The sequence below is a fragment of the Leptonotus elevatus genome, chromosome 7, assembly GCF_054856555.1.
Source record: "Leptonotus elevatus isolate MCC_2025b chromosome 7, RoL_Lele_1.0, whole genome shotgun sequence".
NCBI classification, from domain to species: Eukaryota; Metazoa; Chordata; class Actinopteri; order Syngnathiformes; family Syngnathidae; genus Leptonotus; species Leptonotus elevatus.
Genome location: NC_141245.1, coordinates 22,008,393 through 22,031,003, shown reverse-complemented (window position 1 = coordinate 22,031,003; position 22,611 = coordinate 22,008,393). Strand labels below are relative to the sequence as shown.

At 37.6% G+C, this 22,611-nt stretch overlaps 2 protein-coding genes across 6 annotated transcripts in view; both read left to right on the top strand.

The window, feature by feature from the left end:
- aplp2 (amyloid beta (A4) precursor-like protein 2) overlaps positions 1-4,832 on the top strand; it is a 48,553-nt gene extending 43,721 nt beyond the window's left edge. For 2 of the 4 annotated variants that reach the window (XM_086080114.1, XM_086080113.1), the window contains 3 exons: positions 85-162; positions 2,313-2,468; positions 2,630-4,832. In XM_086080114.1, coding sequence (XP_085936240.1) covers positions 85-162; positions 2,313-2,468; positions 2,630-2,731 — 336 coding nt within the window. In that variant the 3' untranslated portion in view covers positions 2,732-4,832. The remainder of the gene's footprint in view (positions 1-84; positions 163-2,312; positions 2,469-2,629) is intronic. The other 2 variants (XM_086080116.1, XM_086080115.1) reach the window with 1 other exon arrangement.
- An 843-nt stretch (positions 4,833-5,675) lies between these two features.
- On the top strand, positions 5,676-22,537 carry st14a (ST14 transmembrane serine protease matriptase a). 2 transcript variants are annotated; one of them, XM_086081302.1, is made up of 20 exons: positions 5,676-5,788; positions 6,370-6,523; positions 9,994-10,153; positions 12,071-12,201; positions 12,272-12,342; positions 12,457-12,623; positions 12,703-12,738; positions 13,654-13,888; positions 14,344-14,486; positions 14,591-14,694; positions 15,469-15,581; positions 15,653-15,789; positions 15,929-16,033; positions 16,112-16,219; positions 17,601-17,717; positions 18,941-19,090; positions 19,279-19,462; positions 20,245-20,516; positions 20,688-20,824; positions 21,629-22,537. In XM_086081302.1, the coding sequence occupies exons 2-20, from the start codon at positions 6,482-6,484 to the stop codon at positions 21,785-21,787; spliced, it is 2,571 nt and encodes an 856-aa protein (XP_085937428.1). In that variant the 5' UTR covers positions 5,676-5,788; positions 6,370-6,481; the 3' UTR covers positions 21,788-22,537. The 2 variants fall into 2 exon arrangements, with proteins under 2 accessions (XP_085937428.1, XP_085937426.1); XM_086081300.1 differs by lacking the exon at positions 5,676-5,788 and adding an exon at positions 6,169-6,297.
- The last annotated feature ends 74 nt before the right edge of the window (positions 22,538-22,611 follow it).

The following is a 22,611-nucleotide window of genomic DNA, read 5'->3' as shown; positions in this document are numbered from 1 at the left end:
ACTTTGCTGCACAAGCACTCCACCTGTCTCATACACACGAAAACACACACGCAGTAACCCGGGCTGCCCTGTCTGTGTTGACAGGTGATTGATGAGTCTCTGGATGTTAAAGAAGTTGTTTACAGTGCAGAGAGAATCCGCATTATGCATGATGATGAGCTGGTGAGTATGGCGGCGCCCCCCACAGGCCTCCGTGGGCAACTACGGAAGCGCCAGCGGGTGCAGCTCATGAGTTTTTTAGTGCGACGTAACCAGTGTAACTTGGATGTGCAGCGGAACCTCATAAGTCAAATTTTATACAACACCCCCCCCACGCACCACCTTGGTGAATCCTCAAAATTATTCCGCCGCATCAGTCAAATAAGTTTTTGAAGTTTTGCATCGCCCACAAGTCTAGGGTACTTGTTTCCGATTGGGGCTTGGGGGGAAATTACCTCGCAAGAGTCGGTACTGGAATTGGCCCCGAAGGGCTACTTCAAATCAAAATGGCCGACTTCCTGTTCAATTTCAGGCATGAGCCCTTTGAGACTTTTTTTTTTGGTGCATCCTGTTTACAGTGACATGTCCACCTGATTTTGCTCCAATCAGTAAAACTGTTATCAGGGGCTGATTTATTTATTTATTTTTTCTTACACTGAATTAGGCCCAAAATGGCTGACTTCCTGTTCAATTTCAAACACAATTTACTACTTTTTCCCGAATGTAATCAAATGATTGCAACCTCAGGGGCATTTGACTTCAGAGGTTTCACTGTAGTAGAAATTTAGCATCACACATTTACTAATAAGTCCACAATCTAAGTACGTGCTAGTTTGTGCACGTGTGCATGTGTGTTATGTGAATGTAATGCACACCTGACTCGTCAGGTCATGTGACGCCACATATGATGACGTCGTTCGTATGTGGCAGATGGCGACTGGAACGGGAAACGTTGTGTGTTTGCACTGGAACGAATGGGCATCTTACATGCACCTACGGAAAAACATACACACTCATACACACACTGACACAATTCACCTGCATCGTGTCCCATTCAGTCCATTTTTACATCAAAACACACTTTATAACGTGATTTCCAGCAAGACTCCATGTGCCTTGGCCTAGCTATGTATGTATATTGTACAATATAAAGCATAATATTGAAAAATTGAAATATATATATATATTTTTTAATATGGGTTAGGGTGCCAAACAGTAGAACAATATTAGACAAAAAAAAAATCACAAATATGAAAATACTAAGTATTAAGAATAAAACTGGAAGACAATGCTGTATTAGATAAACAGTACACAAATATATATTAGGAAAAAAATATGTACAAAGTTTTACTGAAAAAAAAAAATATATATATATATATATATATATATATATATATAATATAAGACACAAGTATCTGATTTTTTTTTTGCAAATGAATACATACTATAAATAAAACAAATTTGAATGATATATACAAAGACTCCCAAAAGATTAGTAGGGAAAACATTGTTGAAAAATAAATAAATATATACAGTAGCTACAAGGCAAAATGGACAAAAAATTTATAAATGTGAAATACACAGATAATACGAAAAATAATAGAAAAAAACAATAGTAAGTTAGCCCAAAAAATATCAGGAAAAAACATGAATACAATTAAACAAAATACAAAAATACTGAGAGAAAATTGCTTTATGTGATTTATTTATTTATTTTACAAAATTAATACATCAAATATTGCGTGGGAGGTGAGAGTGCGAGATAGAAGAATATTCGGGGAAAGTAAATACAATTAAATGAACAAAAATCAGTGGTGTGAAAAAATTACTAAATATAATAATAAGAACAAGATTAGACCCCAACATTTTTTAATGAAAAATGAAACACAAATACAAAATATTAGCTGAAAAATACACAAATGTTGTAAAAAAAATAATAATAATAATGCAGTAAAACACAAATATTAGTTTGAAAATAAATAATACACATTTTATTCAAATTCCGTTTTATAGTATTGGACCCCCAAAAAGTATTAAGGGGGGAAAAAATAAAATAGCAAAAAATAAGCGGCGTCCTCATTTTAAAATCGTCCATACATACGTGGTTTTAAGATTCTTTGGATTCCAAAATCGCCACATATGATGACACACTACAATATCACCGCATATTGTGGAGCACTGGACTGCTTCTTGGTGGAAATTTTGTTATAACAAGATACTAAATGTAGTCAGTTGGTAGCTTAAGTCATACTAAATTATCAAATATCTTCCAAAAATATTTTTAATTTTAATTTTTTTGAATGGTGATGATTTCCCCCCCCCCCTCCCACCAGGAGACCTACAGGCCCCTGGGCGAGGACTTCAGCTTCGGCAGCAGCGTTCTGATTGGCTTGCTGGTGATCGCGGTCGCCATAGCGACGGTGATCGTAATCAGCCTGGTGCTGCTGCGGAAGAGGCAGTACGGCACCATCAGCCACGGCATCGTGGAGGTACGTGAAAAAAAAAATGGCGTGAGGAATCTATTACTCTGCGATACATTTCAAAGGGGGGCACATTTTGGATCATATTTTAAATAAATTACATTTTATATCAAAGCTGATCTTGCAGATTCATGGTCTGAAACTAGTGTGCGTTGCGCTTTCGGTGACAGGTGGACCCCATGTTGACGCCGGAGGAGCGCCACCTGAACAAGATGCAGAACCACGGCTACGAGAACCCCACCTACAAATACCTGGAGCAGATGCAGATCTGAGCCTGCGGGGGGCGCCGCCGCTGAGCCTACTGGCGCATACTACTGACCAATAATTCCATAATAAGATGATGACCATAACAATGCTGTTGTTCCTCTCATTTGCATACATCCAAAACAACCCTCCTATTTGCTACTATTGTACCATGGAGCTATTTTTCTTCTTAATTTTTTGTTTGCATTGTTGTTGATTACGAGAAGTTCTTTTTCTCGCCATTTCCACTAGCTTGGATCAAATAGGTGTAACATTTCTGATGATTTTTCTCTCTCTTTTTTTTTTTTAGACATGATTCAAAAGCAGTTTATGACGCCAACGCCGCCGTTTTCTGTTTTTTCTCCTCGATAGCTTGCTTGTAAATGAAGGTTATTTGTACCAATTAAAATGTATTGTGAAACAACGGATGGTGGGGAAAAAAAGACATTTATTTACAGATGATACATAGATAAAATAATATATGACGGGAATATATGTATTGTGATTGGGTGGTGAAGTCAGCTGAGAGGCCGCGGGTTTCACGGTGTAGAAAATGGATGGATTATATAATAGAAATGCATATTTACAGCTCTGGAAAAAAGAAGAAACCACTGAAAAATTAATCAGTTTCTCTGATTTTGCTGTTTGTATCACTGAGAATTAAAGTGTCCTCAAGACGAGATGAATGCCGGTTAAAATCAAAGATCAAAGTGTAGTTTTAGTTTAAACATATAGGGGGCAGTACATTGCACTGAGCACTTTGCTCATGCGAAAATGACCAAATTGAAGTTAACCCACTTTTGTTTTCAATGACGCATTTATGCTTTTGGCACTCTATATTTGTGGAAAATAGACATTTTAGTTTGCTTCTCTACACTACTGATAACATCACTATCATGGCCAAAATTAAAATACAGTAGTGCGGTAAATTTAAGATTTTTCTTTTTAAACTAAAGCAAATAAAAAATGAAACTAGATGAAATCTCAAACAAAATAACAAACGCAATGTCCATGCAATGCATGCATTTTACTTAAAATTGTGCTATGTAGCAATTCTTTGGCGTACCACTAGAGGGAGCCCATGTACCACTAGTGCTGATAGTACCACACTGACAAAATCAACAAGTATTGTGGGTAAAAAATGCTAGATAATAATTAAGAAATCAAAGGAATCACTTAACTTTTTTTCCAGAGCTTTGTATGCAGCCACATATATTGGGCAAGCCCTTGAACAAAGGTGGGCAACCTGCCTGTTTTAGAACTATACTTAAAACTTGTATAAAAAATAATTTTCATCATATTTTGTTTTCATAAACTTTATTATGGCCGTCAGAGGAAGAACTTTTTATCAAGGTTTCCCACCTCCCTTCCCACGACTGAATGTATGATGGAATGTTCCATTTTAGATTGTGATAGGGGACGACTTTTGCCTAATCAGAGCCCAAATTTGGGTGGATTTCGAGCCATGTCTCATTTCCAATCGTTTAGCTTTTTGCATGAGGATTTTTTTTTTTGTAAGTTTTTTAAAAAAAAAATCACTCACTTTTTATTTTACAAATATGGTTCCTCCCCACTAAAACAGAGCATCTTTCACCCTAACATAGACAAAACCTGTACATAAACAGACATTTACGCCAACAGATATGAATAGAAACGTGACAAGTGACAGCAATCAAAGCTAAAAATTTGTCTCCTGAGCTTCAAATAATCTTTTACTACTAAATATTCCCTCTCTGCTGTCTTTGTATAGTTGATGTTACAATCATGGCTTTTTCTTTCCAGAGGACTTTTTCTGTGCTGGTGTGCATTGTTCTGATACATAAGATGATGTTCTATATATAAATATATATATCTATTTTTCATTTCTTTTTCTATTTGTTTGTTCCTCTTCATGTGACAGTACTGTAGCTCTGTACGTCTCACTATGCACCCCGAGAAAAAAAAAAACAACAGCTTTAGTCTTGTAACTATAACTGCCTGTTTGACTGTGTGGCAAGACAACACACACACATGGCTAATATATGCTGTATTTCATTTGTTATTATTATTATTAGGCATCTGAGAGTGGTGTTAACAAGCAGTTTTCTGGTTAAGGGGACAACACCCGTGTCAATAAAGTCACAACTTCCACTCCCACGCGTCGTCTTTTCACACAGACTGACAATGATGAAATGTTGATTTTAATATTGTGTGTTTTTTGGGTGGGTAGACACAAAAATATCGACTCAACAGTCTTTTAATAGAAAAATAAATACATCACCTTGGTCATGATTTTTAATGGACAAAAGTTAAGTAAATGTTAAAGTTAATATTAAATATGCAAATACATGTGTCAAAAATTTGAGTATAGCTTATAAGCTTCGACGATTGTTTTGTATATATAATTATTGTTTTTCATGATGTTACATAACAAGCATCTGGTTAGATTACTAAGGCATTCTCCATAAAAATTTTGAAAGTATTGAGATTTTTGTATGATGTAATATGCTACATGCAAAATAAAAAATAATTGAGTGATGAATTTTTATTTTATTTTTGGGGAAGAAGTGCACTGTAAATAGTAATTAGCAACAAAAAAAACAGATTAAAAAAAAAAAGTTTTTTAAAAAATGACCATTTTATAAAGGTGAAAAAATGCACAATTTATTTTATTAACAGCTTTATCTTGTATATGATTTAAAAAAAAATAGTTGTTTTACTACCTGTATATTATTCCTACACAGCATATTGTGTGTACAGTATTATTATGCAGTATAAATATAAAATGTTAACACATGTAAAAAACTAATTGTAAGCGTCAGAATTATGTTTATATTATATTTCATTCCTAATTTCTGACTTAAAATATAGAAGGATATTTTTTTCTAAATTAAAAACAAAACAAAATTTGATGTAATCTTTCTAGCTAAAACCGGAAATGTTTGGGACGAATTATTCGAACGCCACCCCCAACCCTTGAACTGTGAGGCAGATGTGCCGACCACTAGCGCACCAAGCCGCCACACATTGCTCAGCATTCCCATTTGGAAATGTGGGAATTCCTCCCAAGACCAAACTGAAACCTGACGTGGCACCGCTGGAAGCAGGTGAGTCAGCGCAGGTGAATCACCTTTACATTTTGGATTAAATCACACAACCGATACCAAAATAGACTACACGGAATCGTTGAATCTATATTTAGCACATGTCAGACTTTAGACCAGTTCATCTGTCAGTTAAATCGCCAAAGTTTTGAAACGCTGCTAGTCCGCACGGAAAAGTAGTTCCTGCGCGTTTTGAAATCTCACGTCACAAAAAGCGGTCTTATCTCAAATTTAACACGTTCTTTGTTATTTTACTATAAACGTTTGTTGTTAGTGTGGATGTATGTGTTGTTTTAACGGATTCAATTGTCCTTTAAAGGTATAAAAAGTGTTGAAGGGAAGTGCCAACAGGTGCGCGGGGCACGGCCACGCCCACAGAAACCTGACATTTCCGGAAGACTTTTTCCTCCTCCTTTCTGCTCTTTCGCTTCATTTCTCTCGGTTGTAGGACACGACCAGTTGACCTATAATCCGGTGACACTTTGGGACATTTAAGAAAACAACCTTTAAAGGTTTCTACATTGATGAAACGACTTTTAAAACGTTTTTAAAGCGTTTTGAATTGAGCTTGTTGACCACTCCAGGAAGCCTCGGAGATTGGAAACTTTTCAAGAAAGAAGAGGAAGAGGACGAGCAACAACAACAGCGACGCAGGCGGCTCAGGTGTTTTCTTTTCTTGCTCCTCTTTGAACCTCTATGGACTACATGGACAGCGGTCTGAGGTATACCCCCGCCCAGGTAAGATATGAAGTACAGTACAGTACAGTACAGCTCTGTTTCGGTAACGCGTGTCCAATTAAATGCAAACTGACATTGAACTCACCTTTTGTGTGACGTCACGAAGCATCATGAGAGTCATCCTTTCTGGGTTACTAAATGATGGGTGTAAAAATGGACGAATTTTTTAAACACTTTCTACAGTACGTATCTAAGGGGAAAGAATATCCTCATAATAATTATGTCCAACATTAATACATGATGATGATCCTTAATGTGCAAATGTGTTGGATATGCAAACAGTTCAAGATTCCGCTTGGGCACTACTATAAAAAAAAATACACTGCAGTTTCAAGATTTACCTTAATTTGACATAAACATGGGTCAAATTTTTGTCATATTTACCTGTACAAAAGAACGCCTTTTTTTTTAAATAATTTTATTTTGCGTACATTGGGTCAGTTTAGAGCAAGTCATCAAATTTCAGGTTAAACACTGCCCCCCCCCCCCCCCCCACACACACACACACACACCCGCAATGAAAAATAATCCTACAAGGACATTTTTACTTGTAATAAATCAATACGGATGTTTGCAAAACCCTCCAGGCGGGCAAGCTCCCGGTTGCAATCCCATCATTCTGCAATAGTGGAGTTTCAGATCCGATACTGAATTCCTCCTGGTCGTCCTCCCTGTTGGGACTTGCACCAGGAGTCTCTTTTGCTGACTGTCTGAGCTGGGATGCAGTCGCTCTAACACCAGAATAAACTGAAAACAAAACCAAAATGACAAATCAGACATAGTTGCCATAAGGTGTCAGACGTAACTTTCAAATTCTTAATTTGTGGGACTCGTTAACCACAAAATGCCACAATGTGATGATACATGCATACAAACAGTACACTAGAATCTCGAAAAGTTTAACTTTTAATGCGGCTTGACTTCCAAGTTGTTCAAGGATTTCCTCAGGAAAGTACTTTAATCTTTGGCCACCTTAAAATTTAATTTCATTAACCTAATATTGTCATTGCTTGAATCATTTATTTTAAAATGTTTTTGGGGAAACAAGAAAACCACAACCATTCAAAAAACAAACAAAAAAACTGTCAATTTTCCTCGATTCAAGCTTTGCAGGTAATCATGACGTTTTTAACAAGCATGTTGATTTTTTTTAAATTATTGTTAAGGTGATAGTGAATTAAAAACAACTTTGACAATTCTGCTATTAGACTAACGATTTACTGTGCAGTAAATGTTCTGTGTAACAGAATAGCAAAGGAGCGGTTTGTTGGCAATATTTGCGCTATTATGTTAGCATCTGCTCAATTAAAAGTAACTTGTGGCATGTAATTGATTATGTAATCATTTATATTGCTTGTTACTGTCCTGAGCGATTAAGCCCTTTGCTATGTTGATGTTAGTTCCATTTTCTATTCTATGAGCTGGTGATAAGATACGATTTGCCTTATGGTTATTATTGCAGAATTATACTTGTGCTTTTTGTTTTTGTTTAAAAAAAGAGGTAGAATAGGCAATGATTGTTGTTGTCAACATCTTATAACAAAGGAAAATCCTAAAGATTTAAAGATAATATTATATATATATATATATATATATTATATATATATATATAACTCTCATCTGAAGGCACCGCTCTTATTTCCGAGGCGTTTGTGCGAGATAGTGATGTGTTACGACACGTTGGCTCCCCGTTGGTCCATTCTGTTTTCATTTTTGCATCTGACTCAATTAGAAGTCGCCCCCGCCGGCAATGCATGTGGTTTTGGGAGGCATACGTTTAATCACACAGATGGAGGCGTACCATGCAAGTGGTGCCCATGTTTCATTTTGAACATAAAGAATGCGATTCATTCCAACAGTAAGCGTGTAGACAGTTGGATTGAATTCTAAAAAATGACTTCTTGATCTTGTTTTGTGGGTAGTTTTGACGTTTCCGGTGATTCGAATGACTTGCTGGGCTCAAAGGCACAATTTGTGCTTGCAGCCTGGCCTTGTCGTGTTGACGTGTTGTCGCGCTCCTCAGCTGCGCGGGTGGCTCGTTCCCAGCAGGTTTGACAGGATTTTACTAGGTGAAACCTTCCTCCTCCTCCTCCCCCGCTCCTCCTCTTCCTCCTTGCGCTATCTCACCCTGGAGAGCCAACCACAGTGAGTTGTGACTCACGCAGAAAGTTCCTTTTTGACTTCATGACCACGCATGGAAACTGTTTGCGATTGGTGTGAGTGGCGCCAGCAAAGCGTGATTATTTCTCACTGGCGTGGCTTATTTTGTCTGTTTGAAGGGGCTACGTTTTTAGGTCACTACAGAAAAAAAACACGCAGGCTTGCTGTCACTTCCAGTTGGTTAGCTAACAATGCTTGGGAGCTGCTTTTAAGTGGAAACACTGTAAGAAGCATTTTATAACTCGATAGTTACGACAAACAAATCATAGCTTTGATGTTGCGCAATAAACTAACGTTGCGTCTACAAATAGGTTCTGCTCCTCTTCTACTAACCAAAACAGCAGCATCTACAGAGGCACGTAAACAGTCTTGTCAGTAAATTATTACCGCAAAGTTGTTTGCCTGCACCATTTTAAATCATATTCTTGCATTATGTATACAAATGTGATTTAGGGCTGATCAATTTGAACAAATAATTTAGTTGGGCTTTTTTTTCCCCCCTCAAAATTGTGATTGCAATTTAACTCCTTCACTCCCAGCTGTTTTACTGGATTTCGACTGATTTTGCAAGGCCCACAGAATATTGTGTTATATTGCTATAAAAACATGGAACCTACCAAAAGAAAGATTAGAGTCTCTTCTTTCATCAGGAAAAAAAAATATTTATATCTGTTTCTGTTTTGCAGCAATTAGCATTAAAATATAGCTAAGTTTCATCATTATTCACAATTTAGAAATGTCAGTAATTAGCTTTTTTTTCAACATGGCCCTGGTTGATCTCTTTTGATCTGCTGCCACCTGCTGGCCGTTTGTTTAATAACTACAATTTCTTCAACCGTTCTTTGCAGTTAAGAGGCTGCATCAAAGCCTTCTGTATGCTCTAGCATAAAAAAACATTTAAAAAAAACTTATAAATACGACTTTACATTTAACATTGAACGTATTTATACGTTTTTGGGGGAGCAAATGAGTTAATATGCAATTATTTATTTCTAGGTCCTTTTCCAATATATTTTTCCAACAAACACAACCATTGAATTAATCTGTATTACAATTAACAATATTATATCCATTATACAAAAGTGTTTTGGAATTTTGCTAAAATAACATTACAACAATAAAGCAAACAAATCAGTGGCTTTATCACTTTTAGGCTAATAGGAAAGTAGTAATTAATGGCAAGGAGATATTTTGAAGTGATACGTCCTCAGGGTTCTAAGATCTTTGTATGGCGGGGAGTTGTTGTCAAGATGTCGTCCATGGAAGTTCCTCATAATTATACTATCGAGTTGCCCGTGTGTGTTCTCCAGGACAAAGAATGGGACACGACTGTTCAATTCCTGCCGGCGTCGGACAACAAGAAGCTGGAGAAGAAGAAAGGTCCGGGGAAGGTGGGAGCCGTGATCGGGGTGCTGATCTTATGCGCCGTCATAGCGCTGATGGCCGGCTTACTGGTCTGGCACTTCCACTGTAAGTATTGGCCCACAATGTTACATTCCACGTTCAGCCAGTTGCATTTTGTCTGATTTTAGCGCTATTTTTTTTTAAAACTGGTAACAAATGTTTGTTAGACGGGGCAACATGCAACTTAAAATTCAAAATAAGTAGTGGGCCAATGACCGTAAGGGTTGGTGAAAGTAGGGTCATAGTTGATGAACTTTTATGATGAGTAAAATTCTTGTTAACACGCATCATTATGTTGTGTTTACATGGTTAGACAGTCCGATGCAGAGTAGTGAAGTCTACAAATCGGTTCAACCAGTAAAGTAAAAAAACTGTCAATACAGTATTTGAATAAAATACACTTGAAGGCCACATAGGTCGAATAGTGTCCACAGTAGAATAAGTCCAGGTTCAAAACTATGCTTTTTCCCACACCTATGATTGAGGTGTTTTAAAGTTCAGTACTTTTAAAATCAATTTAACTGTATGTTCTTTTAGTCATTTTAGAAAGCTGCTTTTTATTCCTTTACTTTGATTTTAAACGTCTTTAACTGTGTTGTTTGTAAATGTTTTTAAACGTTATACTCAAGTGAAGCACATTGTATATGAATTGTGCTATATAAATAAATCCGCCTTGCCTTCTTCTGTAGATTCTCTGCGGTGTTTGGGAAACTAATATTAAAGGCAAAAAAGAATCAGCTGAAATAAAAAATACACATCAGAGAAAAAGTTCCTTGCTTTCTATTCCCTTCGCCCCCGGGTGTCTCCCACCAAGTGGCTTTTGATGAAGTGGCAGAAAGTTGCGCTCGTCTTCTTCTTTTTCATGTGTTCTTGATGTTCTTTTATAAAGGAGGCGTCAGCCTTGATACGGAGCAATCCTGACGACTTTCAAGATGGATCAGAAATAAGAAAAAAAGTGGCACACTAAAACATTTTTATCGGAAAAGATGAAAATGTCATTTTAACAGTTTGCTCAGATGATATGGTACTTAAAAAAAAAGAGTTAAAATAAAAAAAAAAGATGTTCTGTACTGTACAAAACAAGTGTGATATTGATTTATGTTGAGGTCATTATTCTGCCACTAGATGGCATAATTGCATTTGTAAGATGTTGCTGACAGCTCAGTGCGTTTTTTTCTTTTCATATTAAGAGCTTACTGATCTTTAACATGAAGTAACTTGTGAAATTCTGCACATTTAAAAAATTGTAAAATACAACTTGACCCCAGTCTCCATAAATATATGCATTATTATTAACTCATTCACTCCCAGCCGTTTTCACTGAAGCAACCCCCGCCGCTCATGGCTGGGTTACTGGATATTATCTGATTTTGCAAGGCCCACATAATATTGTGTTCTATTGCTATAAAAACATGGAACCCGCCAATAGAAAGATTAGAGTCTCTTCTTTCATCAGGAAAACAAATATTTGTATCTGTTTCTGTTTTGCAGTAATTAGCATTAGAATATAGCTAAGTTTCATCATCATTGATAAACCTGTTGAAAATACTGGGAAAAAGAGCTTGTTGCAACATGGCCCTGGTTGATCTCTTATACTCTGCTGCCACCTGCTGGCCGTTTTTTTGTAATAACTACCATTGCTTTAAGCGGTGTCTTCAGGTCAGAGGCTGCAACAAACCCTTCTCTATGCTATAACATTAAAAAAACATATAAATATGTTTTTGGGACAATAGCAATATGTAAAATAGAACGTTTTTATACGTTTTGGGGAGCAAATTAGTTAATTTTGACATGGACGTGTCCCCCAGTACAAGCTTTCCAAGTAAGGGTAATAAAAAAATATTTCCCTTAATTGCACGTTAAAAAAATTCATAGGAACTTTAAATTAACTCCTAATTAATGCACTAATTTTGACAGCCCTAATTTTCAAAAAAACCTTGTTGTTGTCCTGTAAACCTAACCGCCGTCCATTTGTCCTTGCAGTCCGTAAACACGTGCGCGTCAAGAAGATGTACAGCGGCTCCATGCGCATCACTAACCAAGTTTTCGAGGACGCCTACGAGAACGCCAACAGCTCAGAGTTCAATGCGCTGGCCAAGCAGGTCAAGACGCAGGTACGAGCACGACGACGACGTGGATGCATTTGTTTCCTTCTCCTTCACTTTCATCTTGCGTCTTTTACAGCTCAAAACGCTCTACAGCAAGAGCCCGCAGCTGGCCAAATACTACGTTGGCTCAACGGTTCAGGCTTTCAGGTACGACTTGTCTCAATCAAGTAAAAGCAGAAACGTTTTGAGAAGTGCACGGACACTTCAAACCTTATTGTTAACAATTATGTTTTATTCACGTATTTCTTGTTTTTCTGCCAGCGAGGGCAGCGTCATCGCTTACTACATCTCCGAGTTCAGCGTTCCGTCCGGCCAGGAGGCGGCGGTGGACAGCGCCATGTCCACCATGGACAAACTGGTGGACAAAGAGCAGCGCAGCATCTACAGGCCGGGCAACTCACTGCTCCTGGAAGATGTCGTGTCCTCGGGTACGAGAAGTCGCCAACAAACACTCGCAATTGTGTGATGTCGACAGGTGGATTAACATTCAGTGTTTACGTTTTACAGAACTTGATTCCCGATTGTTTTCTTCGGAATTCAGCAGTAAGTGATCTTCCTATTTGGTTAGAAAACCTAGTTAAAAAAAAAAAAATTATGTCAACAAAAACTATATCTGGGAAATTTGGTTCAAATTTGATTTAAAAAAACAACAACACACATTTAATGGCAGTTAATCCTCTATTACACACACCAGGGTTATTTTAGTTTTTAAATTTTCATTTTAGTTAGTTTTTATTTTATTTAGAATTTTATTTTTAAAATTTTAATTTTTTAAATGTTGTTAGTTTTAATTAGTTTTCGGGGTGGTTCTGTTAGTTTTTATTAATTAGTTTTTTTTTTAAAAATGCTTACCGGTAGTTTTAATTAGTTTCAGTATTAGTTTTCGTTAAAAAAAAAAAAAAGAGTGTACTACTTGTGCGCAATATTTAATCAACACCATGGTAAAATGAAAACAGTAACTCATTTCTTACCTGGCGTTGCATTTCGGTATCATCTGAAGGTGCTTTTCTATTGGCCGCTGCTAGATGATGTCACTTCTGTGTGACACTCTTTAAATGTTCTTATTCTGGTTAATATTGAAATAATTATACTTAAAATCACATTTAAAATCATCCCCCAAAGGTTCATGTATTACATTAATTACCAAATACTAAAACAAAGGAAATTGTTGCTATAATTATAGTTTCAGTTAGTTGTCGTTTTTTTAAAAAGCATTTTCATTTTTTTAAATTTTGTTAATGCAATTTTTTTTTTTTTTTTTTTGAGTTTGAGTTTTTTCATTAAATAAAATAACATTGACACACATACACACACAAAACAGGACAAACAGTCAAATAAAGCCACATGAATCTTTGCACACAAAAAAGTGTCACACATTTTATGGTATTTTGATGTTACTATGCTGTTGTGGAATCACCATCATTGCAAAGTGACATGGACTACTGTCTCCCGCCTCAGGTTTCTTGAGGTTTTCCGAGCACACGAGGACCAACCACATTGGCCAGATCATGTCCCCCGGTTTTCCCGACACCTCGTACCCGCCCAACACGTTCATCCAGTGGTCGCTGCGGGCCGACCCCAACTACATCATCGAGCTGGTCTTTGACACCATGAACCTCGAGGAGAACTGCGACAACGATTTTGTCAAGATTTACGACTCCCTGGTGGCCATCGAGGCCAACGTCTTGCAGGAGTGAGTCATGCGTGCAGAGCTTGAAAAATGATCATGTGGTGTGTAGAGACCCCTGCTGGTCATGTGACAAGCTTCCAGCTGCAAAATGGACGTCGAGTTCTACTTTTGCCAACCTTTCATGGGCCAACTGACATATTTTACAATAGAAAAATACTCCAAAGCATTCCATCAAACAGAAATCCCAGTTAATTGTGTGTATTTTTTGGGTCTAATGTGGAAATTAAATCAACATTTCTGTTAAGTGAAAATTGAGTTAAGAACAAAATTAAAAGACAATGACGGAGAATTAAAAATGCACGTGTGCAACGATGAAGTGTTACATCATGTGTTGCTCGTTAATATCAAATAGGCTCAACAGTTAACTCTTTCATGTCCATGTGTTAGTTTCACTGTTTTTGTCCTGATGGAGTGGGAAAAGTCTAGGTTTTGAAGGTAACATTCCATTCTGTTTGTAGGATGTGCGGCTACTACTCATCCAGCGAGCCCCTGACCTTTCTGTCCTCTGGCAACGTGATGCTGGTCACCATGGCAACCAACCAAGGGCAGAATTACCCGGGTTTTCGAGCGCAAGTGTCGCAGGTGCGACGCGGCAGCACCAGTAGGAAGCCACACACACGCACACAAACGCACTTGTGCGAGGATTCATCGAGGTGAAATGATACAGTTGTTCTGTTTTGTGTGTGTGTTTTTTTTTGTAAACAGGGACAACGTGCGGCGGCCAGTTGTCAGGCGAAGTGGGTCATTTTCATTCCCCCAACTTCCCTAATTACTACCCACCTCGGACCTCTTGCCAGTGGACGATCGAGGTGAGGTGTAGGCACAGTATTCTGCAGGCCACTGTGCTGCCTTTTGCCTAGTTAAACAATTTAAATACTGTACATTGTACTACTGCACTCAATTGAGACCTCCTCCAACACTCAACAATAATAAACCAAACTAATGCATTACATTATAAAACTGTTGCCATCATAAAAAATTCAAACAATACAGGCAAGATTTGAAGTCAGTGTCTCTCAAAGTGTGGTCGTTAATGCACACACAAGTGGTATGCGGGCTCCCTCTAGTGGTAATTGAAATAAGTATTTTAATATACTGTATTTGCATTTAAGGACTGCCTTTTATTCTATGTTTCGGTAAACAAAAATTTAATACAATACGTTATTTACAAATTTTTCCAGGATTTGAAGTGAACAGAATTGTTCATTAAAAAAAAATTGAGGGGGTATGAAAATCTAAGAAAAAAAAAAGAATATATATATATAAATATAAAATTTGACTGTAAACATATTTAAAAATTTGAAGTATGACTATCAATAAGTCCACAAAAACAGTTGCACTGCGTGTTGTAGGTGGTGGTAATAAGCAGATTAACAATTGTCAAGGTGAAGCTTCACCATTGGCGGAGGTAATTTTTGCAAAAAATGTTCAGTTAAGTGTACATGCAGCTTTTTAGCGTATAGCATTGCTAGCCTCAGCAGCAAAAATTAAATATTTTTAAATCTATATTTTGATCTAAGCTGTGTTAAAAGTGCTATACATGAACTTGTAAGTACAAACAATTTCTGTCCATAATCTCTCAGGTCCCTGCTGGCAAGGCAGTGAAGGTGACATTCAAAAGGTTCCTCATGTCCGAACCGGGCCAGGGCGGAAGCAAGGGGTGCCATAAGGACTATGTAGAGTTGAACGGCAATAAGTGAGTCCCGGAGCACGTGAACCAAAAAGAACATAATTCAATCCCAGCTGATGTTTGTTTTTGTTTTTTAGGTTTTGTGGAGATCAGCCCGACAACTCAGTTACGAAGACCAGCCGCACCAACAAAATGACCGTTAAGTTTTTCTCCGACGGATCCTACGTGGATATCGGTTTCAATGCCACATATGAGGCGGTGGACGTCGCCGACCGTAAGCAATGTTCTTCACTCCTTTCTTTTAGACTTGAGACTTATGAATTGCACTTTTACTTATGAATTGTTACTTTCTCTCATCTCTGCCTACTTGTGACAAATTGTAATTATTTCCTGACGGTGTGATCCATCCGCAGCCTGTCCCAAGCAGTTCCAGTGCACGAACCAGCGCTGCATCAAGTCAGAACTCAAGTGCGACGGCTGGAACGACTGCGGCGACATGAGCGACGAGTTGAACTGCAGTACGTCATTTTCCCCGCTCATGTTCGCATTAATTACCCTGCTAGCGTGCTGAGATAACGGCTTGTTTCCTCCTCCAGAGTGCAGCTCCAGTCACATCAACTGTAAGAACGGGCTGTGCAAGCCCAGGTTCTGGGAGTGTGACAGCGTAGACGACTGCGGCGACGGCACAGACGAGCAGAACTGCGGTACGGCGTCTTCATTTCTGACGAATCATTGTTGACTCATTTGCTCCCCAAAACGTATAAAAACGTTCTATTTCAAATATTGCCATGGTCCCAAAATCCTATTTATAGTTTTTTTTTATGCTAGAGCATACAGAAAGCTTTGATGCAGCCTCTGACCTGAAGAGCTGCCTTAAAGCAATAGTAGTTATTACAAAAAATGACCAGCAGGTGGCAGCAGAGTATAAGAGATCAACCAGTCGCAACAAGCAACAGGTTTGTGAATAATGAGGAAACTTAGCTATATTCTAATGCTAATTGATGCAAAATAGAAACAGACAGAAATATACATTTTTCCTTATTAAAGAAGAGACTCTAATCTTTCTTTTAGTAGGTTCCATGTTTTTATAACAATAGAACGCAATACTGTGTGGGTCTTGCAAAATCAGTCAAAATCCAGTAAAACAGCCGGGAGCAAAGTGGGTTGCTTCAGTGAAAATGGCTGGGAGTGAATGAGTTAATGTGTCTAAACTGGTCGGTTAGGAGTCCGTGGAATAATTTGTAATAAATTAAATTGGAGTGTGTACAAAAATAAAAAAGTACTGTACATAGTTACGAATTGGGATTGGTGTGCTGATCAAGCAAATTCTGTTATGTTTGTGATTTATTACCAAAATCTGACACTCCTGACAGTCTTCTTTTTTTTTTTGTAGAACACAACCTAGATAGATTTTTACTTTATTCATCCCGAGAGAGAAATAGATCAAACAGGAATATGGTATTTTTTGCACAAAAGATGTCTTTTACACAGTAAGAGGTAATATTATGACAAAAAAAATTGTAGTTTTGAAATGCACTTGTAAAAATATGACCCTTGTCCAACATTAACTTTAATACCTGTAATATAATTTTTTCTAAAATGATATTTTTTCCCATTTTGTACATGGAAAATTACATCATATACTGTACATTAATTTCTAAATTATTGCTATTTTATCTTGAAAAAGTCTCTATTTTCACAAGATTGTGATTTTTTGTAACTCCACAAAATACAACTTGATCTTCTTTTTTTTTTATCTGCACAACATGAATTTGTTCTCATGATATTATGACCCCACTCCACCCCAAAAAAGCCAATTTTTCCATTCATATGGTTTTTAGGGGTATACAGTATGTCATAACCTACCAGCACTACTGCCCAAGTCATTTTTCAGTGTTTTGAGGGGGGAAAAAGAGCACAACATGTTTAACAAACATTTATTACTTTATTGTTACTATGTCAGTAAATTAAAAATGATACTAATCTAATAGCTTAACAATGTGGGGGGTGCTTATAAAAAAATGTCTCCGAACCCAAAAAGTTTGAAAAGCCGTACTCTAAACTGTGCGCTTGCTGTCCCGACAGGCACTTGTTCTACTGGACAGCTTACCTGTACAAATGGCAAATGCGTCTCAGAGAAGAATCGCTGTGACGGGAGAGACAACTGCGGCGACGGTTCTGACGAGCTCGACTGCGGACGAGGTGAACCTCTCAACTCCACTTAGAAGTCAAATCAAGGCTTTTGCAATGTTCTGACTCCCTAATTGCTCTTTGAAAGTGGCTCAGCTTGTGTTGTCGCGCAGTTCGACAAGTTAAAGAAAGCTCAACTCGAGAGCGTTGCCGCGGAGACATCAGAATACACAGCCAATAGGAGAGGGGCTGGCGGAGTGATTTCAGAGTGCTAATAGCAATAGATCAACCCGTGGCAAGAGTCTTGCTGTGACTTAGCTTGCACCGGGGCACTGTTGTCCTTTAGCACTGCCCTGAGCCAACACCAAGAAAACTAAGTGCAGTGGGAAAAGGCTTTAATTGTTCCCAAGGTTAGTGTTAGCATATGGAGGACCAAAACTGCCAAAATAAAAATAAATGACTAAAAGTGAAAATAAAAACAGATATAAAATATATAATTCTAAAAATTTAAGCAAAAAAATAAATGGAAATAAAAACTGTGTGTGTGTGTGTGTGTGTGTGTGTGTATATGTGTGTATATATATGTATGTATGTATACATATATATACATATACATATACACACACACTCTGCTCTCACATTTATTTATTTCAAGTCTTTTGAAGTCTTGCCGGCTTGCATTGAAGAACTCCAGCAATGGACGACTATCTTGTTCACTGTCACCACAACTTGCGACTTGAGTCGAGATAAATAAATAAATGTGAGGGCAAAGTGTTTTTGTTTATTGATTGATATTGAATTATGTTTATATAATTATTTTGTATTTATTTTGACATTTTTATTTTTGGAATCTCGTTTTTTATTTTATTTTTTATTTTACTTTTATGTATTTATTTATGGATATCTATGTATATTTTGTTGTTTTTATTTCCATTTATTTTTATTTAATTTTTGAATTATATTTTTTGTATCCATTTTTATTGTCACTTTTATTTATTTATTTTGAATTTTAGCAGTTTTGGTCCTCCATATTAGTATAGCTATAAACACGCATTGTTTTAATGATGCAAGTCAAGCCAATGCTAGCGAGCGGTTGGTTGAAAAACAAATGTTACCTGATTTTTGTTTTGTTTTTTCGTCTTCCCTTTATCAGCATCTATGCAAGTTAATAAACATTTTCTTGGAGTTGTGCTAAGTTAAATTTCAGTCGTTAGTGATTAACTCCTTCAGTGCAAAACTTAACTTAACAATGTTTAATTGTAATGTTTGCTTCCTTGGTGTTTGTGTGTGTGTAGGTTCTGGTTCTGGTTCTGGTTCTGATTCTGGTTCTGTGGCATGCACTGACCTCACATTCAGATGCAAAAACAACAAATGCATCAGCAAAATCAACCCCGAATGTGACGACACCAAAGACTGCGAGGACGGCTCGGATGAGGACAACTGCGGTATGTGTGTGCGTGCATGCATTTTGTTTCACTTAGCTTTTTTTTGTGCGTATGTGTTTTTGTGGGTACATGTTTTTTGTTTGTATTTGTGTGTGTGTGTGGGGGGGGGGGGGGGTTGTTTTTTCTCTGCGCTTTTGTTTTTTGTTTGCTCGCACATTTTGTTTGACGAGTCTGCGTCGCCTTGGCAGATTGCGGGCGCAGCAAGTTCAAGACGTCACGTATCGTGGGCGGTCAGGACGCGGTGGCGGGCGAGTACCCGTGGCAGGTCAGCCTACACGTCAAGCGTTACGGACACGTGTGCGGAGCCAGCCTCATCAGCCCCCGCTGGATCGTCACCGCCGCTCACTGCGTGCAGGACGACGGCAAGACCAGGTAGAGTTCACCTTCGCTCTGCGTCACTTTTGTACTCGGGGACCAAATTGGATTTTTAAAATGGACAAATGGGCCTCAATAGTTGATGAGGAAGTACAAAGTTGAATTGTCATATTAATGTAACAATATAGAATAATAATTAAGATATCATCACCCTCCTGACATAATGCAATGTCGAAGTCGATTTTATTTTTTTTTTTCAGAAAACACGAAAAGCTGGACCAAATACGGAAATAATAATAATAATAATAATAATAATTTCATTTCGGGGATAGAATTGAATAATCTGTTTAACTAAGGAAGCTGGTTTCCTGAGAAGATGTTAAAGTTAAAAAATATATATATTTTTGTCAGAATGACTTGATGTATAATGTTGTTTTTAAATTGCATTATCAAAAAAAAAATTTGAATAGTGTATTTTACTTTCCATTTTTAGCATATCATAATTGAAAAATTATTTTATAATATTAATTTTATATCTATACAATTTTAAGTTAATTTTACAGTTTTTTGTTTTACAATAAACTAATGATTTTTTTATTAGATAAATATACATTTGAATAATTTGTTTTTAATGAGAACTGACTTTTAAAAATACAGCACATAAAAAAAACCTTTTGACATTTTTTTTGGGGGGGGGGGGATGTCTAAATGAATGCACAAATTTTACGGGACTCTTGATAATGTACAGAAAATGTCCGGTTTGCCAGATTATATGAAGGAATCAGCCACTGCTGCTGCTGTACGCGTAACAATGAAAGGAAATCTTGATCTCAAAACAGGTTTTCCCAACCGGGCACTTGGGAGGCGTACATGGGCCTCCACTCGCAGCGCAACATCGGCAGCACGGTGCAGAAGAGGAACTTGAAGTCGATCATTCCGCACCCCAACTACAACGGCTTCACCTTTGACAACGACATCGCCCTGATGGAGCTGGATGCCCCCGTCACGTACAGCGACTACATCCAGCCCATCTGCCTGCCCGCCGCGCAGCACCAATTTCCCGTCGGGGAAACCGTCTCCATCACCGGCTGGGGCGCCACTCGAGAGGGAGGTGAGTTTCTCCGACCGCCGCCAACAACAACCACTTTGTCACTTCCTAACAACAAAACTAAAACTTTTGTGCAATATTTTGTTTTATTTTATATTTTTCTAAATCCGCAAACAGGTGTGTTCTACATTTTATCTGCCGTTCTCAGATGTGTCTTCTGTGTGTATTGTTCAGGGTTTGCAGCGACGGTGTTGCAAAAAGCGCAGGTGCGCACTATCAACCACACGGTGTGCGACTCTCTGATGGGCGGTCAGCTGACCACCAGAATGATGTGCGCCGGCATTCTGAGCGGTGGAATCGACGCTTGTCAGGTAACTTCCTGTCGATTATTTCTTATAGAGGTTATGTACGCACATAATCATTTAAAACATTTTTATCAGCTGTTTTTGTTGTTTTTTGTTGTTGCAGTTTTTCCAGATTTTTGACTGTTTTTTTTTTTAAATTAAGATACTATAAATGTGTTTTATTTTAAATGAAAGAAAGAAATGCTCAAACGTGTCTGATTATTGAAGATTTTAAAAGAGCTAATATTGGCCAGTTAAATCAGCGGGACAAAAACGTATAAATGCATTCTATTTTAAATGTCCCAAAGACGTATTTATACGTTTTATGCTTCTTCTTTTTTTTGTGCTAGCGCATACAGAAGTTTGATGCAGACTCAACTGCGAAGAACGGTTGAATAAAATGGTAGTTATTACTCAAACGGCCAGCAGGTAGCAGCAGAACAAAAGAGAGCAACCATGGTGGAAAAAAAGCTCATTACTCACATTTCTAAATAGATTTGTGAATAATGATTAAACTTAGCTATATTGTAATGCTAATTGCTTCAAAACGGAAACAAAAAGAAATATACTTTTTTTCCCTGATAGAGACTCTAATCTTTCTTTTGGTAGGTTCCATGTTTTTATCGAATATAGAATAGAATATTCTGTGGATCTTGCAAAATCCAGCAAAACAACCGTGAGTGAAGGGGATTGCTTCTGTGAAAATGGCTGGGAGTAAATGAGTTAAAGGGTCGTGCCCTAATTTTAACTGATTTACTTTGTGAGTCCTCTCTCAAAGAGGTTCTATATCAATCAAATGTACTGATTGTGTGCGTTGTTGGTCTGCGTCAGGGGGACTCTGGCGGGCCGCTCTCCATTCAGTCCGGCAGCCACATGTTTTTGGGCGGCGTGGTCAGCTGGGGCGACGGCTGCGCCCGCCGGAACAAGCCGGGCATCTACACGACGGTCACCAAATTCCGCGGCTGGATCAAAGAGAAGACTGGTGTGTAAAACAAAAAAAGGCCACCCACGAGGGCCGTGGACATGAACATGGACTGAGACACACAGTGACTGCAGTGTAGTTTGTTGACTTCCCCAAGAAGAAGAAGCTCCCCCTCATGTGACGCTTAAAGAGCAAGTGCAGCACTGTTCCGTGTCCACTGTAATTTTATTAGTCGGCTTGATGAATTGTAAATATGTTTTATTTCATGTATTTTGGATTGACAACATACACAGTCAGAGGTTTTAAATTTATTGTTGAACACGTGAAATGTTCATCCTTGTGTTTCACTGCAATGATCCTTTTTTTTTTTTTGTGGTTGTATTTCTTCACAAATGTCAACAACTGTAAGATCAATCCATCCTACCTCCTTTATAATACAGTGTATCGCAGAAAAATGTACTCACTCTTTGACTGTCATGCTCATGTATTTTGTTTTGATTTAGTTGTTTATGGACTTGGATTCAAGTCTAATCATTTAAATGAATGAAAAAATACATAATTGGCATAAAAAAAAAGGTCAGTTAGTTAACAGTCCGAAAGCAGTTGAGGGGTTAGTACATTTTTATCTGTCAACACTTAAATAGGAATATTTTGTCACCAGAGGTCCCTGAGTGCATCATCATTGCTTTTAAAAACTTTTCGTGCTGTATATTATTTTGCCAGCAATATACAGTACAGAGAAGGTTTTGTATGATTTTTTTGGGGGGCCTTTGTTTAGCTCAATGCAGTAGAAATACAAATACAACCGTTTTACGTCACTGTCTGTGTGAATGTTTTTATAGCAGATGTTTTAAATAAAAATATTTCTGATATAACACGTTTGATTTAAATT